Below are 19,365 nucleotides of genomic sequence, written 5' to 3'. Positions count from 1 at the left end.
TTTTAGTGAGGTCACAGAAAGGAAAACTTTAATGGAATAGGTTTAAGAAAAAATGGAAGTGGTACTTTTTAGTAGTTTTGCTGTACACTGAACAGAGAAATAGACTGGAAGCCGGAAGTAGACATATGGGGCCAAAGGTTATTTTTTTAAAAGATAGGATAATATAGCCTATTTGTATTCTGATGGGATCACTTTTTGTGAACTACTGACCTGCACTAATCAGCTCTAAAGATAAAATGTAGTTGAAGACAACTACAGAGTAATGTTTCTTTAATATAGACTAAAAAAACTAAACTGTATAAAATCAAAAGCATGGATAGACAATATACAGAATTATTCACCAGCTTATAGTATATTTAGAATCTGGATACAAACAACTTAAAAGAAGCTTTAGAGTTTGGACTGTGAAATTCACCACTTTGTGAGATATACAACATAAAGCAATACATTTTTGGAATATGCTAAAATGTAAGTAAGTAAACAAATACACAAATTTGTAACTATATAAGTAAACAAACACAAATGAGTTTGTAATTTTTCCAAAAAGAAGGATTTCATTTCAGAAAGCAGTTTGAACAACTCATTCTTGTAGAAAATATTTAAACACATTAGGTAAAAAATTCAGAGGGGCCCGTGCGTGGCTAAGTAGGTTAAGCATTGGACTCTTGATTTTGGCTCCAGTCATGATCTCGTGGTTGTGAGATGAACCCCACATCAGGCTCTGTGCTGAGCAGGAAGCCTGCTTGTGCTGAGCAGGAAGCCTGCTTGGGATCCTCTCTCTCCCTCTCTCTCTGCCCCTCCCTGGCTCTGAAAAAACAAAACAAAAACTCATATACTTTAGGCAAACTTTCCTACCTTTATATGATTATCAGAATTGTTGACATTTCACTTCCATTTCTTGACTCATCATTACTGCAAATACAGCATGAGCTCTCAGCTTCAAATAAAACGAAGTTTATCTTCCCAAAGTAATATTTTATCAGTGAGTTTAGGTCTGTCTCTCTTTTAGCTATAAACTAAAAGACTATCAGAAATCTAGTTTACCCCATCAAAAATCTAATAAATATATTTGAACAAATAAGTTGATTGGTTTTTATTATGTATAATAGCTAAAAATTATGGAGTTTACTATTTCTATTTCCTGTTTTTTTTGTTTACTGTTAAACAAAAAACATGTTTATTAGGTCATAAAAAGGATAAAACGAAGTATAAATACTGTCAAAAGTAGTTCCTTAAAGAGACTATTTTAAGATGGCCATAGGGGGGCGCCTGGGTGGCTCAGTCGGTTGAGCGTCCGACTTCGGCTCAGGTCACGATCTCACGGTTCGTGAGTTCAAGCCCCGCGTCAGGCTCTGGGCTGATGGCTCAGAGCCTGGAGCCTGCTTCCGATTCTGTGTCCCCCTCTCTCTCTGCCCCTCCCCCATTCATGCTCTGTCTCTCTCTGTCTCAAAAATAAACATAAAAAAAAAAAAAAAAGATGGCCATAGGGTCATCATATGCCTTTAAAACATTTTAGAAAAAAAATAAATTAAAAAATAAAACATTTTGGAAAGGGGAATTACATTTCAAAAACTATGGGTAATGACAAAGAGAAGATGCTGGTAATGTGGTCATTATCTGAAGCATAAACCTGGTTTTATTGGAGAGTTAGTTACAGTGAGGTATGCCTTAGGGTTTATAAACAAACCTTATAGGAAAGAGGAAGCCTGTTGTGTACAATTGGATGCATGATGCCATGAAACATTCTATTCAAACTAATTCTCCTTGTTCTGATTCTATGTGTTAAAAAACAGAATTCAACTGAGTGAACTTGAAAAATTTAACTGGCTTTATTTAACAGTCAGGCAGGCAGCATCCCATCTAGCCAGCAGAAAAGTGCTCTGAGAGGCTAAACAAAATGGAAGGTGTTTATAGGCAGAAACAGGGTGGGGCAAAGAAGCTATTAACAAAAAAAAAAAAAAGAAGGGGGAGGGGGAGGGGGAGGAGGAGGAGGAGGAGAAGAAGAAGAAGGATTGTTTCAGGTTTCAGGCAAGGTCACCTTCCTTTGGGGGAAGCATGGGGTTCTAGCAAGCAATTTACCTCACTAGTGCTGATCAGAAAATTCCAGATTGACTGGTTAAAGTTCAGATTCTTGCAATTATATCCTGATTTGCAGCAATGTGGGCAAGTGACTCCATTTTTATTTTACTTTTTTAATTATTTTTTTTATCATTTTTAAAATTCCAGAATAATTAACATACACTGTTAGTTTCAGGCATACAATATAGTGATTCAACAATTCTACACATTATTCAGTGCTCATCTCGATAAGGGTACTCTTAATTCCCTTCACCTATTTCAGCCATTCCCTCCCCTCTGGCAAACACCAGTTCTCTATATTTAAGAGACTTTTTTTTTTTTTGCCTCTTTTCCCTTTGTTCATTTGTTTTGTTTCTTAAATTCTACATAGGAATGAATTCATGTGGTATTTGTCTTTCTTATACTGACTTATTTCACTTAGCATTATACCCTCTAGATCCATCCATGTTGTTGCAAATGGCAGAATTTCATTTGTTTTATGGGTAACATTCCATTGTAGATACATACCATACCTTCTTTATCCATTCATCTATCAGTGCATACTTGGGTTGCTTCCACATTCCAGTTAATGTAAATAATGCTGCAATAAACATAGGGGTACATATATCCTTTCAAATTCTTATTTTCATTTTCTTTGGGTAAATAGTAGCAGAATTACTGGGTCATATGGTAATTGTTTTTCATTTTTCAAGTAACCTCCACCCATTTTCCACAGTGGCTGCACCAGTTTGAATTCTCACCAACAGTGCCCAAGGGTTCCTTTTTCTCCATGCCTCACCAACACTTGTTACTTCTTGTCTCTTTGATACTATCCATTCTGACAAGTGTAAGGTGATATCTCATTGTGATTTTGATTTGCATTTCCCTGACAATGAGTGATGTTAAGCATCTTTTCGTGTGTCTTTGGAGTAATGTCTGTTCATATCTTCCACCTATTTTTAATCAGATTGGTTTTTTGTTTTGTTTTGTTTTGTTTGTGTAAGTTCTTTATATACTTTGGGTATTAACCCCTTATTGAATATATTATTTGCAAATATCTTCTCCAATTTGGTGTCTTTTTGTTTTGTTGATTGTTTCCTTTGCTATTCAAAGCTTTTTATTTTCATGTAGTCCCAATAGTTTATTTTTGCTTTTGCTTCCTTTGCCTTAGGAAACATATCTAGAAAAATGTCAGAGACATTACTGCCTATGCTCTCTTCTAGGACTTTAGGTGTCATATTTAGGTCTTTAGTCCATTTTGAGTTTATTATTGTCTATGGTGTAAGAAAATGGTCCAGTTTTCCCAAAACCATTTGTTAAACACTCTTTCTTTTTCCCACTGCATATTCTTGCCTCCCTGGCGTAGCTTTATTAACCATGTAAGTGTGTGTTTATTTCTAGGCTTTCTATTCTGTTCCATTGATCTATATGTCTGTTTTGGTGCCAGTACCATACTGTTTTGATTAATACAACTTTGTAGTATATCTTGAAATCTGGGATTGTGATACCTCCAGTTATGTTCTTCTTTTCCAGATTACTTTGGCTCTTCAGGATCTTTTGTGGTTCCATAAAAATTTTAGGATTTTTTATTCTAGTTCTGTGAAAAATGCTCTTGGTATTTGATTGGGATTGCATTAAATCTGTAGATTGCTTTGGGTAGAATGGACATTCTAACAATATTTGTTCTTCCAATCCATGAGCATAGAATATCTTTCCATTTGTGTCATTTTCAATTTCTTTCATCAATGTTTTATAGTTTTCAGAGTACAAGTCTTTCCCCTCTTTGGTTAGGTTTGTCCCTAGGTTTTATATTTTTGGTGCAATTGTACATGGGATTTTCTTGATTTCTCTTTCTGCTACTTCATTATTAGTGTACAGAAATGCAACAGGTTTCTGTATATTGATTTTGTATCCTGCAGCTTTCCTGATTCATTTCTCAGTTCTGAAGATTTTTGGTGGAGTCTTTAGGGTTTTCTATATATATAGTATCATGTCATCTACAAGTAGTGAAAGTTTTACCTCTCCTTACCAATTCCAATGCCTTTCATTTCTTTTTCTTGTCTAATTGCTGTGGCTAAAACTTCCAGTACTATGTTCAATGAAAATGTTGAGAGTGGAAATCCTGTCTTGTTCCTGCCCTTGGGGGAAAAGCTCTGTTTTTCCTCATTGAGGATGATGTTAGCAGTGAGTTTTTCATAGACAGCCTTTATTATGCGGATGTCTATTCCCTCTAACCCTACTTTGTTGAGGGATTTTATTATGAATGGATATTGTACCTTGTCAAATGTTTTTCTGCATCTATTAAAATAATATTTTTTGGGGCGCCTGGGTGGCGCAGTCGGTTAAGCGTCCGACTTCAGCTCAGGTCACGATCTCGTGGTCCGTGAGTTCGAGCCCTGCGTCGGGCTCTGGGCTGATGGCTCAGAGCCTGGAGCCTGTTTCCAATTCTGTGTCTCCCTCTCTCTCTGCCCCTCCCCCGTTCATACTCTGTCTCTCTCTGTCCCAAAAATAAATAAACGTTGAAAAAAAATGTAAAATAATATTTTTTTATCCTTTGTCTTATTTTTTAATGTTTATTTATTTTGAGAGAGTGTGCACACACATGAGCAGGAGAGGGGCAGGGAGAGAGAGAGAGAGAGAGAGAGAGAATTCCATGCAGGCTCCCCACTCAGCATGGAGCCTGATATGGGGCTTGATCTCACAACCATGAGTCTTAAGCTTAACTGACTGAGCCACCCAGGCAACCCTATCCTTTTTCTTATTGATGTCATGTATCAAGTTGATTGATTTGTGAACATTCAGCCACCCTTATATCCCAAGAATAAATCCCACTTGATTGTGGTGAATGATTTTTTTTAATGTATTGTTGGATTTGGTTTGCTAATAATTTGTTGAGGATATATGTATCTATGTTCATCAGAGATATTGGCCTATAGTTCTCTCTTTTTTTTGTAGTGACTCTATCTGGTTTTGGTGTCAGGGTAATGCTGGCCTCATAGAAAGCTTTCCTTCCTCTTCCATTTTTTGGAATAGTTTGAAAAGAATAGGTATTAACCCTTCTTTAAATGTTTGGTAGAATTCACTTGTGAAGCCACAAGTGACTCCATTTTGGACCTGTTTCTTTTAACATGTTTACCAAGCAATTTTATGATGTGATTTACTATATACATCTGTTTATAAGGAAAGGTGAATTGTGCGGATGCTCAATTTCTAATTATGAATTAATAAGTAGGCAGTCTGTTTTGCTGGGTTAATAATTAATAAGTAGGCAGTCTGTTTTTCCCAGGCAGTCTCCTGAGCTGGGTTAATGTGAATCTGATACTCAGAGATGGGTCAGCTATTGATAGGTCTTTGAGAGTGAGACTGAGCCAGATCAGATCAATACGATAATGAAATACTCCTGTATTCAGTCTTTTTGGGAGATCACCTACTAACCCTTTCCCCAGATGGTATGTGCAAAAATCCTTTGTCCTTATTTGCCACATGGATGAGTTCACTGGAAAGTACTTGGCTTGCTGGTGACAAGTGGTCTCTCCTTCACCAAACTCTAAACAGGTTCCTTTAGCCACTTTCCAACTAGGCCTCATCCTTGGGCCTTGTCAAGTTCAGCTGTTAGCAAGAATAATGCTAAGTTGGGTTAGCCAGAATCCCCACCATTAATTTCAATCACTCTCAATATTTGATCAAATTCCTCATCCCTCATCATCCCCAGGTAATGCCCAATCAACCTGGCCTGCCTTCAGCAAGAATCCTGTTAGATTAACATAGCCAGAATCTCCCTACCCCTGATGTTTCCTCTTAGTGATTTTCTATCTACTGACAACTCCAACCCCCACCCCCAACTTGTTCCTTAGCTATTAATCACCACTTGTCCATTGCCCATGCTATGTTATGAAAAGACCCCAATTCTACACGGAGATCTCTTTTCTTATCCTGTAATAGTTCCCAAGTGAAATCTGTTTTTACTGCTCTAACTACTGTCCAGCTCTGGTTTTCTTTGACTCTGGAAAACTGGACAGGATATGTTTATACAAACATATATGTTTACTTTCTACTTAACTATTAGATAGCACCTATCTATTAGGAATAATATTTTCACTTCTGTCAGTAAAGAGCTAAAATGCATTAAAAAAAATTATACCAAACCTGGTCTGGGACAAACCACTTTTGCTTAATGTAATTCACAAACCTCTTTCTGGGAAGAAAGAGATGAACTTTCCTCATAAAATGCTTAAGCACTTTAATGACGTAAAAACAGGTTTAATCAAACTAGTTACCCATCCACCCTGACTCTCAAGTGACTATCAAAGGGCAAGCGAGTGGTATATTAAAATATTTTTTTAATTAAGTCTAACAATACCTATTTTCTATTCCTGTAAAGCATCCACTGCAAAAATGGGCTAAGTCTGATCTTTCCTTTGTAATCAATATTTTGATATAGTTTTGATATTTCTTCATAGCCAAATTTGTCAAAAAATTATCTTTAATTAACATGTATACTATGTATTTATGTGTATGGTAATCACATAGTAGTGGGAGATTAAAGATCCCTTCAGATGATTAAAGATCCCTTCAGTTTACATTTCTGTAACAGCCACATTTAGTTTGTTATCCATTTGGTATCTTGAAATTAATTTCAATTAAATAATTGACATTATGAAAAAAACCAAAGGACTACTATTAGAATTTTTTTATCTTTTATTCACAGGCCTTAATTAGCACTATTATTTGGAAGGTATGTTTTTATCATAAAAGAGATGGGAATGTTGTATCAATATTTCAACTCTGTCACTACTTCAATCTAAGACAAAAGTTCCTTGTAAACCATAGGAGATTGCTCAAAAGAGGTCAAGTATTTCGTAAATACAAATTCTACTGTTGCATTTAAACCAAGACTTTACTTAGAGGATAGGGTCAAAAATATTCACACATAACTAGTTAAGACTATCTCTTCTTCTATTCCTCCAAGGATAGATCTTTTGCCCTTAGGGCAGCTATTGGGCCCAGTCTTTTCGAGAGGGCAGGGGGAGAGGGGGAGAGGATGGTAATAGGAAGAGCCTGAAGCAGCACTAGGTTGGTTAAATATTTTGAACATCAAACTGGTATTTGACACACATGAAGACCCATCTTCATTTTGGTAACACTTATTTTTTAAAAATAAATTGACAAACCAGTGTTGATTATAAGCAAAAGCAATCCTTATTAGAAGCAAGTCTTATTAGAAGGTCTAATAACTGGACAAGGCTGCTATGTAAGTTATCAAAAGTTGCTTTATAAAAGTCTCAAGGTTGCTGAACTAACCTTATCTGTTCCCATTCAAAAAAAATATTGAGTTAAAAAAAAAAAGAATGAAGCTGTCTTATGGTCCATTTGAATGATATCAGATGATCAAATGCTATAAAAACTTACTCCTAAAAAATTGTTTGATTTTTCTAAAAATCCTCTAAATATAAACAGACAATTGTGATAACTACTATGTGCAAAAGGGAAGCTATACTGTTTTTGCTTAATGCTTGCATCATCACAGTGATACAACACAAGTGGTGGTGCAATCAAATGCCAGTATCATACATAATATTCTGTGTTAACATTTCACCCTTTGCTGTCTTTTTTTCTTTTTCCTATTGTACTTGAAGGTACTAGAAAACTTACCTTCATCAGATAGTATGAAATATGATCAAGGCTTTGGGGAACACTGCCTGTACCTGAAGTTGAAAACAAGGTTTCCCAAACAGTTGTTTTGCTAGATTGAACTGGTCTAACCTCCCACACAGGTGGTGGAGAAGTATGAAAGGGAAAAAAAAGGTTCTGTGCATTGAAAACTAAGTGAACATCAGTATTGATTATACCAAGGTCAATCATTCAGACAACTAAGTAGTATATATAATTAAAAAAAAATTTTTTTAAGGTGGTCTTTTATTTTCAAATTTTACCTTGTCAAAAATGAATCCATGTCTTGTCTTAATACTCATCACACCGACAAATATTTAGTTAGTTTTAAGGGTAAGTTGAATTCAGTAACAACAACAACAATATATATATACATATATACATATGTATGTATATGTAGGTACATATATATGTATATGTATATATAATTAATCTGTGTATTGAAGAAGAATTAAATCATTCTTGTTTTGATTTACTTATTCAGAAACCATTCAAGTCACACATTTAATTTTCCATAGATTTGTAATATATAAATCTATAGATTTTGCCCTCTACAGAACTAGAGAACTAAAGAGAAAGTGATTCTGCACAATCAGCCATATTTACAAATATTACTAATGTCTCCAGTTATTTTTTTAAAAACTTCAAACAATATCTAGTACAATACCTAGTTGCTTCAGCAGTCATTAAGATTTTAGTTCTGTTCCTTGAATTATATTCCGAATCTTCTCAGCATCATTTTGCACAATTTCATTGGACGGGTCAATCTTAAGTGCAGCTTCATAATCCTGTAAGCCTATATTTACATAGCAGTGATAGTCAATAAAATCAGTATTTTATACATACTTGTGTTATCTAGACAATTTTTTTTTTTTTTTTTTACTAAAAATAACCAATAAGAACATGGTTCAGGACAAGTACCAGGTTTTCAATTAGATTCTCATTTTCATATATGCATCTCTATGTAGTATTTTTTTTTTAATTTTTTTTTCAACGTTTTTATTTATTTTTGGAACAGAGAGAGACAGAGCATGAACGGGGGAGGGGCAGAGAGAGAGGGAGACACAGAATCGGAAACAGGCTCCAGGCTCCGAGCCATCAGCCCAGAGCCTGACGCGGGGCTCGAACTCACGGACCGTGAGATCGTGACCTGGTTGAAGTCGGACGCTTAACCGACTGCGCCACCCAGGCGCCCCTCTATGTAGTATTTCTAAAATACTGCAGAAATTTTTCAGTAATTTCAGAAGTAATTATACTAACTTCACTCAGGATTTTGTAAGAAGCAGTTTTTTTAGGGTTTTTAAAAATTCATTTAAGTAATCTCAACACCCAATGTGGGGCCAAGATCAAGAGTCACATGCTCTTCCAACTGAGCAAGCCAGGCACCTCAGAAACAGTTATTTTAAATTCAAGTACAAATAAGCTAACAGCTTAAACTCATTAAAGCATGAACAGACTCATTTTTGAAAAATGCCATCTTATTTAGAAATTCTAGGGGCGCCTGGGTGGCGCAGTCGGTTAAGTGTCCGACTTCAGCCAGGTCACGATCTCGCGGTCCGGGAGTTCGAGCCCCGCATCAGGCTCTGGGCTGATGGCTCGGAGCCTGGAGCCTGTTTCCGATTCTGTGTCTCCCTCTCTCTCTGCCCCTCCCCCGTTCATGCTCTGTCTCTCTCTGTCCCAAAAATAAATAAACGTTGGAAAAAAAAAAAAAAAAAAAAAGAAATTCTAGATTAGGAGAGCCTGGGTGGCTCAGTCGGTAAAATGTCCAATTTCAGCTCAGGTTTTGTAGTTTGTGAGTTCGAGCCCTGTGTTGGGCTCTGTGCTGAAAGCTCAGAGCCTCGAGCCTGTTTCAGATTCTGTGTCTCCCTCTCTTTCTGCACCTCCCCTGCTCCTCCTCAGTGTGTTTCTCTCTCAAAAATAAACAAACATTAAAAAATTTTTTTTGATTCTAGATTAAAAAAATAATTTTGGTAGAGTCAATCCATACTTTATATAATCCATAGATTATTGTTTATGTTTTTTTCTATAGCTATCATACCTACAGAATTCTTTTGAGGAAATTTGGCTTAAAAGGAAAGCATTGTGGGCTGGTTGTTACATATATACACAAATGAGTCTAAATCTTTACCAAAATAAGCAGTGGGAAAATTTCTTTGAGAATAAGGAAACTTGAGTTCTAAGTGCTACTGATTTGCCATGCCACTTGAGGTAAAGCACTGAACTTCTCCAAGCCTCCATTTTCTCATCTTTAAAATGAAGAGTACTTTTAGCTCAGAAAGTCTATAGTGCTATCATTTCTAAAGAATGCTTTAAAATCTTTCATTCCTGCATTTATAATTTTTATCTTCACAAAGCTGGACGAGACACTTAAAAAACAAAAACAAAAACAGGGCATATAAATCTCATATGGGTGCTTTGGTTGGAAAAATCTCTGGGGTACCTGGGTGGTTCAGTCAGTTGGACATAGGACTCTTGATTTCACCTTAAGTCATGAGATTGAGCCCTGCATCAGGCTCTGCAATGCAGGTGGAGCTGCTTAGAATTCTCTCTTGTGCATACATGTGAGCTCTCTCTCAATAAATTAAAAAAAATTTTTTAAATTTAAGAAACGAAAAAATTAGAAATCTAAAAATGTCAGAAACAAATTTAAAAACAAAGTCAGAAATAATAAAACCATATAGACTAGCCCCTTCCCTGGTAAGGCATCATCAAGGAGTATACCTTTAGGCCTTGAATAAAGGAAAGCTGAATGGTCCTCTGGGTACAGAAGTATGGGAAGAAGAACATTAACGGTAAGACACTGACTACTAAAAATTTTTGCCTTTGGAGCAAAATGAGTCACTGCAAACCAGTCCCCAAACACATTAAAAACGAAAAACAATAAAAAAATCAGTGTTATGGCTTCTATCCACCAGGCTGAATTACAAACCTTAGCACAGTCCCACAAATATAAGCAATGATCATATACGGTAGTACATCAGTTATTTCTGAGCTTGTGTGTGTGTGTGTGTGTGTGTGTATATGTGTGTATGTGACCAAAGCAGTTCATTTTAAATTTCCATCATATCTTAACTGACTCATTTAAAAAAAAAAATTTTTTTTTAACGTTTTTTTATTTTTGAGACAGGGAGAGACAGAGCATGAACAGGGGAGGGTCAGAGAGAGGGAGACACAGAATCTGAAACAGGCTCCAGGCTCTGAGCTGTCAGCACAGAGCCCGACGCGGGGCTCGAACTCATGGGACATGAGATCATGACCTGATCCGAAGTCGGCCGCTTAACCAACTGAGCCACCCAGGCACCCCTTAACTGACTCATTTATAACCTTTATCACACATCTTTCTATATAAAAGTTGTCTGATGCTACAGCATTTTCTGAGACCTAAACCGGTTGTTCACTCCCTTCTACAACAAATTTTTTAAGTATTTCAAAATCATTTTTGTCAGATAAATTGCAAAGAATACATTAAATGCTAAAAATATAAAACAGTGGAGTCCTAAAAAGTTATGATCTTAAATAATCCCATTGATACTTTTTTCAGAGTATAATTTGTAACTTAAAACATTTCTATCAATTTCTTACCTTCTACATACAATTCTAGTTGACAGAATGCTGTTCCACGTCGTATATGTGCCTTCATTCTTCCATTAGCATTGTCTGCAACAGGTGGTGTCAGTAATTCTAGTGCCTTACAGGATAAAATGAGGGAAAGAATTTCCTAATTTAAACTTGAGCAAAAACATGGTAAAAATATTAACTTTGAAACAAGCCTCATGTCTTCACCCACCAAAATTTTGGGCTTAACTGATATAGAAATGTATCAAATACTTATATTTGGGTTGAACAATTTAAAGAATTGTTCAATTGTTCCTATACAAGATTCATACCCTCTCTCCCAAAGTCATCTCTGGTTTATCATTTGAAACCTCTACATTTTTACCTTTATTAACAGGAATGATTAAAGAGTATTGGAGATCTTTTATAAAAATTCAAATTGGTCATTTCAGTTCATTCAATCATTCAATAAATATTTGTGGCGAGAATTGTGCTAATAAAAGGAAAACTGGATCCTAAGAATATTGCCAGATCTTTTAGTAGCTTAATAAGATCAAAGTATGAGGATCTGGTTATTTCTTCCATATTTTCAATCTCAAGGGGCAACCTAAGAGATTTTGCATGTGATTTTCCCTGTAGACAGGTTACTTGGATATGGAAAAAAAGAGAAAAAAACTAGTTTATTAGTAATGACATGATATTAGTAATGAAATTAGGATATACTAAGTTATTCTGAAAATCGGGAAATTACTAGGGAGCTATCCTACCGTGCAAGTGGTAGTGATAACAAGGGAATACCAAGTTTTCTTCCTTCAACCTTGCAGTAAGTCTGCAAAACTTTAATAAGAAAAAGGGTAAGCACAACTGACAAACGTTTACTAATTTCCTTGTGAATGTCAAAGGATACATCAAGGAAATATAGGAGCAATTGATAGGGGATTTCTAATGAAACTTGAAATCTCAAAAAAAAAACAGTTTCTTATCTATTCAAACACAGAAAAATCTTTTTTTCAGTAAAAAAAAAAAAAAAAAAAGCCCAACAAGATGACTCTTATAATCCTTGCATCTCAACTACATAAATTTAAAAGAAAACACATGAAGGGTATCATTTAAACCAATAAATAAGGATAACAATTTTAAAGCAACATACACACACACACACACACACACACACACACACACACACATACCTTAGAAGAATCTTCGATGGCCTTGTGTAAGTTTTTTAGTTTTAGGTGGCAAGCAGCCCGATTCAAATACAATAGTGGAATCTTGTTATTTAGTCTTATGGCTAAGTTATATGCATTAATAGCTGCCAAATAGTTTTCTGTTGCAAACAATTTGCTAATGAGACAAAAAAAAAAAAAAAGGAAAACAATATAACATTGAAATAGGAACACAGAAATACTATCTAGTAACATCTGGCAGAGGAGATGGTTTACCTCCTTTTCTATTCCCTATACAATGGTTTGTAGGCTACACTGCCCCCTACTTTCCTCCACATGTATCAACATATAATCTGAATGGGACTGACCTCACCCCCACCTCCAAAGGTAGCTATCGGTAGTTTAAGCCCTAAGCATATTTCTATCCTCTTGGCTACAATGACTGACTTGGGGATAAGCTTGTGACCTAAATTGGTCTATTCAGAATGAAGCCTGTGACTTTGTTTCCAATGTTGGAGAATGAAAAGTTGGGAAAACTCCTCTTGCTGGATACAAATGAAGAAAGCATACAGCCCTAACTGTGGTGACCATTTTTAACACGATGTAAAGAGCCAGCACTAGAATGAAGCTGATACCATAGAATTATGAAAAGAATAAAAACGCAGACAGAAGCAGAGTCCTTAGTGATACAATTAAGCTGCTGCATCAAGCTTTACCTGAAATATAACATACCTTTAGCTTTTTAGTTACATAGCCAATAAATTCCTTTTAACAGAGTTTAAAATTGTTTAAAAAATTTTTTTATTACTTGCAAACAAAAGCATCTAATAGACAGTTTAAATCTTCCAAAATTCTCTTCAAACAGATGTACATAATTAAGGGTTTTATTTAAAATGTAAAGTGGTTTTTATTTTTCATGTACAATTCCTAGAATTTTGGAAAATGCACAAACAAGGGAAAAAATAAAATACCAAATATAAAAATGCTATATAAAGAACACTTTGTATTTATTTCCAGTTGACTGTACTGCATACTGTACTGTTCTAGAACTTGATGACATCAAAGTAAAAGCACCCAGTAAACCATTAGTAAAAGGTAAAACAACACTACTGTGACATCTAACGTAATCCTGATTCAAGTTTAAAATAACTTGCACAAACTAGAAAAGCTAATTCTCTGGTAAAAGTTTATGTTTCTGAAATGCCTCATATCAGCTAGGATGTTTCGGAATGCAAGTAACAGGATCCCAACTCAAACTGGCTTAAACAAGGAAGTAAATGATCTCACATTTAAAAAGTCCAGAGAGGGAAGCCAGGGTGGCTCAATCAGTTAAGCCTTAGACTTTTGATTTCAGCTCAGGGCATAATCTCACGGTTTGTGAATTCAAGCCCCACGTAGTGCTCTGTGCTCACACAGCAGAGCCTGCTTGGGATTCGTTCTCTTCCCCCTTTCTCTCCCCACTTCCCTGCTTGTTCTCTCTCTATCAAAATAAATAAGTTTAAAAAATTAAAAAGAAAACAAACAAACAAAAAAACAAAACAGAAAAACAACTCCAGAGGGAAAGGCTCCATGCCCAATGAAATCAGCAACTTGAACATATTATCAAGGCCTAAGGTTCCTTACACTTCTCCATTATACTATACTCACAAGCTACTTCATCCTAGGGCTGGTTTTTCTCATAGTATAAGACGACTGCATAGCTTAAGGTGCCACATTCAAAGCACGATATTCATTAGAATAAAATGGGACGGTATCTTCTGGTATATGCTCCTTGAGAGCAAAAAAAAAACTTTTCCAGAAATCTCCTAGTTCACCTCCTTTCCCATCTCATTAACCAAAAGTACCCACCTGAAAAAAATATTAAGCCTTGGGGTACCTGGGTGGCTCAGTTGGTTAAGTGTCTGACTCTTGGTTTCTGCTCAGGTCACCATGATCTCACAGTTCCATATCAAGTCCTATATCAGTTCCACATTGAAAGGGATCCTGCTTGGGATTCTCTCTCTTCTCTCTTCCTTTCCCTCCCCCACCTCAAGCTCTTTCTCAAAATAAACTTTAAAAAATATATATTTTGGGGCGCCTGGGTGGCGCAGTCGGTTAAGCGTCCGACTTCAGCCAGGTCACGATCTAGCGGTCCGTGAGTTCGAGCCCCGCGTCAGGCTCTGGGCTGATGGCTCAGAGCCTGGAGCCTGCTTCCGATTCTGTGTCTCCCTCTCTCTCTGCCCCTCCCCCGTTCATGCTCTGTCTCTCTCTGTCCCAAAAATAAATAAACGTTGAAAAAAAAAATTTAAAAAAAAAAAGAAAATTGGAGATACACTATTTTTAAAGATTTTTTTTTTAATTTTTTTTCAACGTTTATTTATTTTTGGGACAGAGAGAGACAGAGCATGAACGGGGGAGGGGCAGAGAGAGAGGGAGACACAGAATCGGAAGCAGGCTCCAGGCTCTGAGCCATCAGCCCAGAGCCTGACGCGGGGCTCGAACTCACGGACCGCGAGATCGTGACCTGGCTGAAGTCGGACGCTTAACCGACTGCGCCACCCAGGCGCCCCAAAGATTTTTTTTTTTTAAGCAAAGTATTCTCTAATTTCTGCCAGGATTTCTGAAACCAGTCTCCTCCTAATGATGGACATTTAGGGTTTTTGTTTCCTAATACTCTGCTTTTATAAACATTATAATAAAACATAGATCTAAAAACAAAACAACAACACAAGCAAATAAACCCACCAGCAGTGCAGTGAAAACCCTGATTTGTTGAAGTCAATCAGAATTTATCTCAGGACTTGGTCACATGGGTAATACGGTCTACACTCCTAACCAAAATAAGGTCTCAGCCAATAAGGATAAAGAGAGGGCATACATTTTGGCTGGATAACCTATAGTGTCTACTACAAGCTTCCCCTCCCCTTTTTAATTATGGCACAATATACATAACATAAAATGTACCATTTTTAACCATTTTTAAATGTATAGTTTAGTGGCATTAAGTACATTCACATTGTTGTGCAATTATCATCAACGTCCAACTCTAGAAGTTTTCATCTTCCAAAACTGAAACTCTGTACTCATTAAACATTAACACCCCATTACCTCCTACCTTTGATGACCACCGTTCTATTTTCTGTCCTATGAATGTGACTGCTGTAGGTACCTCATATAAGTGCAATTATACAGTCTTTTTCCTTTTGTAACTGGCTTGTTTTACTTAGCGTAATGTCTTCAAGGTTCATCCATGTTGTAACGTGTAACAAGAGTTTCTTCCCTTTAAGGCTATTGAGAATACACCATTCACAAAAATAAACTCAAAATGGATAAAGGACCTGAATGTGAGACAGGAAACTATCAAAACCCTAGAGGAGAAAGCAGGAAAAAAACCTCTCTGACCTCAGCTACAGCTATTTCCTACTTGACACATCCCCAAAGGCAAGGGAATTAAAAGCAAAAATGAACTATTGGGACCTCATGAAGATAAAAAGCTTCTGCACTGCAAAGGAAACAATCAACAAAACTAAAAGGCAACCAACAGAATGGGAAACGATATTTGCAAATGACGTATCAGACAAAGGGCTAGTATCCAAAATCTATAAAGAGCTCACCAAACTCTACACCCGAAAAACAAATAATCCAGCGAAGAAATGTGCAGAAAACACAAATAGAACTTCTCTAAAGAAGACATCCAGATGTCCCACAGGCACATGAAAAGATGCTCAACGTCACTCCTCATCAGGGAAATACAAATCAAAACCACACTCAGACACCACCTCACGCCAGTCAGAGTGGCTAAAATGAGCAAGTCAGGAGACTATAGATGCTGGTGAGGATGTGGAGAAACGGGAAACCTCTTGCACTGTTGGTGGGAATGCAAACTGGTGCAGCCGCTCTGGAAAACAGTGTGGAGGTTCCTCAAAAAATTAAAAATAGATCTACCCTATGACCCAGCAATAGCACTGCTGGGAATTTACCCAAGGGATAGAGGAGTGCTGATGCATAGGGGCACTTGTACCCCAATGTTTATAGCAGCACTCTCAACAATAGCCAAATTATGGAAAGAGCCTAAATGTCCACCAACTGATGAATGGATAAAGAAGTTGTGGTTTATATATACAATGGAATACTACTTGGCAATGAGAAAGAATGAAATATGTCCTTTTGTAGCAACGTGGATGGAACTGGAGAGTGTTATGCTAAGTGAAATAAGTCATGCAGAGAAAGAGAGATACCATGTTTTCACTCTTTTGTGGATCCTGAGAAACTTAACAGAAGACCATGGGGGAGGGGAAGGAAAAAACAAGGTTAGAGAGGGAGGGAGGCAAAACATAAGAGACTCTAAAAAACTGAGAACAAACTGAGGCTTGAGGGGGGGTGGGAGGGAGAGGGGGGTGGGTGATTGGCATTGAGGAGGGCACCTGTTGGGATGAGCACTGGGTGTTGTATGGAAACCAATATGACAATAAATTTCATATTAAAAAAAAAGAATATTCTGTTGTATGGATATACCACATTTTGTTTACCAAAATATCCATCAATGGGCACTTGGGTTGCTTCTACCTTCTGGCTATTGTGAATAATGCTACTATGAACATGAGTGTACAAATATCTGTTTGTTTCCCTGCTTTCAATTCTTTTCTGTATATACCCTAAAGTGAAATTGTCGGATCATATGGTAATTCTATTTTTAATTTTTTGAGGAGGCTCCATACTGTGTACAATTTATATTCCCACCAACAATGTTCAAGGTTTCTAATTTCTCCATATCCTCACAAACACTTGGTTATTTTGTTATTTTGTTTGTTATTTTGATAATACCCAGTGTAATCTATGTAAATTAGTATCCCACTGTGACTCTGATTTGCATTTTCTAAATAATTAGTGACATTCAGCATCTTTTCATGCACTTTTGCCTTTGGAAATCCTCTTTGGAGAAAAGTCTATTCAAGTTCTTTGCCATATATATATATATATATATATATATATATATATATATGATAAATATATAAATATTTATATATTTATATTTATATGTATATTTATTTTCTTTGCCTACTTTTTAAAAAGATTGTTTCGTTTTTAAACTGTTGAGTTCCAGAAGTTCTTTAAATATATTCTGGATATGAGGAGAAGCTGGGAAGATGGCGGCGTAGGAGGACGCTGGGCTCACCGCGCGTCCTGCTGATCACTTAGATTCCACCTACACCTGCCTAAATAACCCAGAAAACCGCCAGAGGATTAGCAGAACAGAGTCACCGGACCCAAGTGCAGACGAGAGGCCCACGGAAGAGGGTAGGAAGGGCGGCGAGGCGGTGCGCGCTCCACGGACTGGCGGGAGGGAGCCGGGGCGGAGGGGCGGCTCGCCAGCCAAGCAGAGCCCCCGAGTCCGGCTTGCAAAAGCGGAGGGGCCTGACGGACTGTGTTCCGACAGCAAGCGCGACTTAGCGTCTGGGAGGTCATAAGTTAACAGCTCTGCTCGGAAAGCGGGAAGGCTGGAGGACAAAGGGAGGGTGAGCTGCGGAGCCCCCGGACGACAGAGCTCAGTTTGGCGGGGAACAAAGGCGCTCGCCAGCGCCATCTCCCCCGCCCATCCCCCAGCCAAATTCCCAAAGGGAACCGGTTCCGGCCAGGGAAATTGCTCGCTCCACGCAAACACCCAACTCTGTGCTTCTGCGGAGCCAAACCTCCAGCAGCGGATCTGACTCCCTCCGGCTGCCACAGGGCCCCTCCTGAAGTGGATCACCTAAGGAGAAGCGAGCTAAGCCTGCCCCCCCTGCCGCCGTGCACCTTGCCTTCCCACTCCAGCTAATACGCCAGATCCCCAGCATCACAAGCCTGGCAGTGTGCAAGTAACCCAGACGGGCCACGCCACCCCACAGTGAATCCCGCCCCTAGGAGAGGGGAAGAGAAGGCACACACCAGTCTGACTGTGGCCCCAGCGGTGGGCTGGGGGCAGACATCAGGTCGGACTGCGGCCCCGCCCACCAACTTCAGTTATACACCACAGCACAGGGGAAGTGCCCTGCAGGCCCTCACCACACCAGGGACTATCCAAAATGACCAAGCGGAAGAATTCCCCTCAGAAGAATCTCCAGGAAATAACAACAGCTAATGAGCTGATCAAAAAGGATTTAAATAATATAACAGAAAGTGAATTTAGAATAATAGTCATAAAATTAATCGCTGGGCTGGAAAACAGCATACAGGACAGCAGAGAATCTCTTGCTACAGACATCAGGGGACTAAGGAACAGTCACGAGGAGCTGAAAAACGCTTTAAAGGAAATGGAAAACAAAATGCAAACCACCACGGCTCGGATGGAAGAGGCAGAGGAGAGAATAGGTGAACTAGAAGATAAAGTTATGGAAAAAGAGGAAGCTGAGAAAAAGAGAGATAAAAAAATCCAGGAGTATGAGGGGAAAATTAGAGAACTAAGTGATACACTAAAAAGAAATAATCTACGCATAATTGGTATCCCAGAGGAGGAAGAGAGAGGGAAAGGTGCTGAAGGGGTACTTGAAGAAATCATAGCTGAGAACTTCCCTGAACTGGGGAAGGAAAAAGGCATTGAAATCCAAGAGGCACAGAGAACTCCCTTCAGACGTAACTTGAATCGATCTTCTGCACGACATATCATAGTGAAACTGGCAAAATACAAGGATAAAGAGAAAATTCTGAAAGCAGCAAGGGGTAAACGTGCCCTCACATATAAAGGGAGACCTATAAGACTCGTGACGGATCTCTCTTTTGAAACTTGGCAGGCCAGAAAGAATTGGCACGAGATTTTCAAGGTGCTAGACAGCAAAAATATGCAGCCAAGAATCCTTTATCCAGCAAGTCTGTCATTTAGAATAGAAGGAGAGATAAAGGTCTTCCCAAACAAACAAAAACTGAAGGAATTTGTCACCACTAAACCAGCCCTACAAGAGAT

At 37.8% G+C, this 19,365-nt stretch overlaps 1 protein-coding gene across 2 annotated transcripts in view; it reads right to left on the bottom strand.

Annotated features, from left to right (window-relative positions):
* Positions 1-8,231: 8,231 nt before the first annotated feature.
* The window catches only part of DNAAF4 (dynein axonemal assembly factor 4), a 68,241-nt gene continuing 57,107 nt past the window's right edge, over positions 8,232-19,365 (bottom strand). The window contains exons 7-9 of one of the 2 annotated variants that reach the window (XM_047074447.1): positions 12,474-12,627; positions 11,311-11,416; positions 8,232-8,524 (exon numbers count right to left, since the gene is read on the bottom strand). In XM_047074447.1, coding sequence (XP_046930403.1) covers positions 8,415-8,524; positions 11,311-11,416; positions 12,474-12,627 — 370 coding nt within the window. In that variant the 3' untranslated portion in view covers positions 8,232-8,414. The remainder of the gene's footprint in view (positions 8,525-11,310; positions 11,417-12,473; positions 12,628-19,365) is intronic. The other variant, XM_047074448.1, reaches the window with a different exon arrangement.

Source organism: Lynx rufus, unplaced genomic scaffold (genome assembly GCF_022079265.1).
Source record: "Lynx rufus isolate CCGP_SWC_20201006 ecotype Redwood Valley unplaced genomic scaffold, mLynRuf1.p SCAF_13, whole genome shotgun sequence".
In the NCBI taxonomy this organism is placed as follows: Eukaryota; Metazoa; Chordata; class Mammalia; order Carnivora; family Felidae; genus Lynx; species Lynx rufus.
This window is presented reverse-complemented; position numbering and strand designations above follow the sequence as displayed.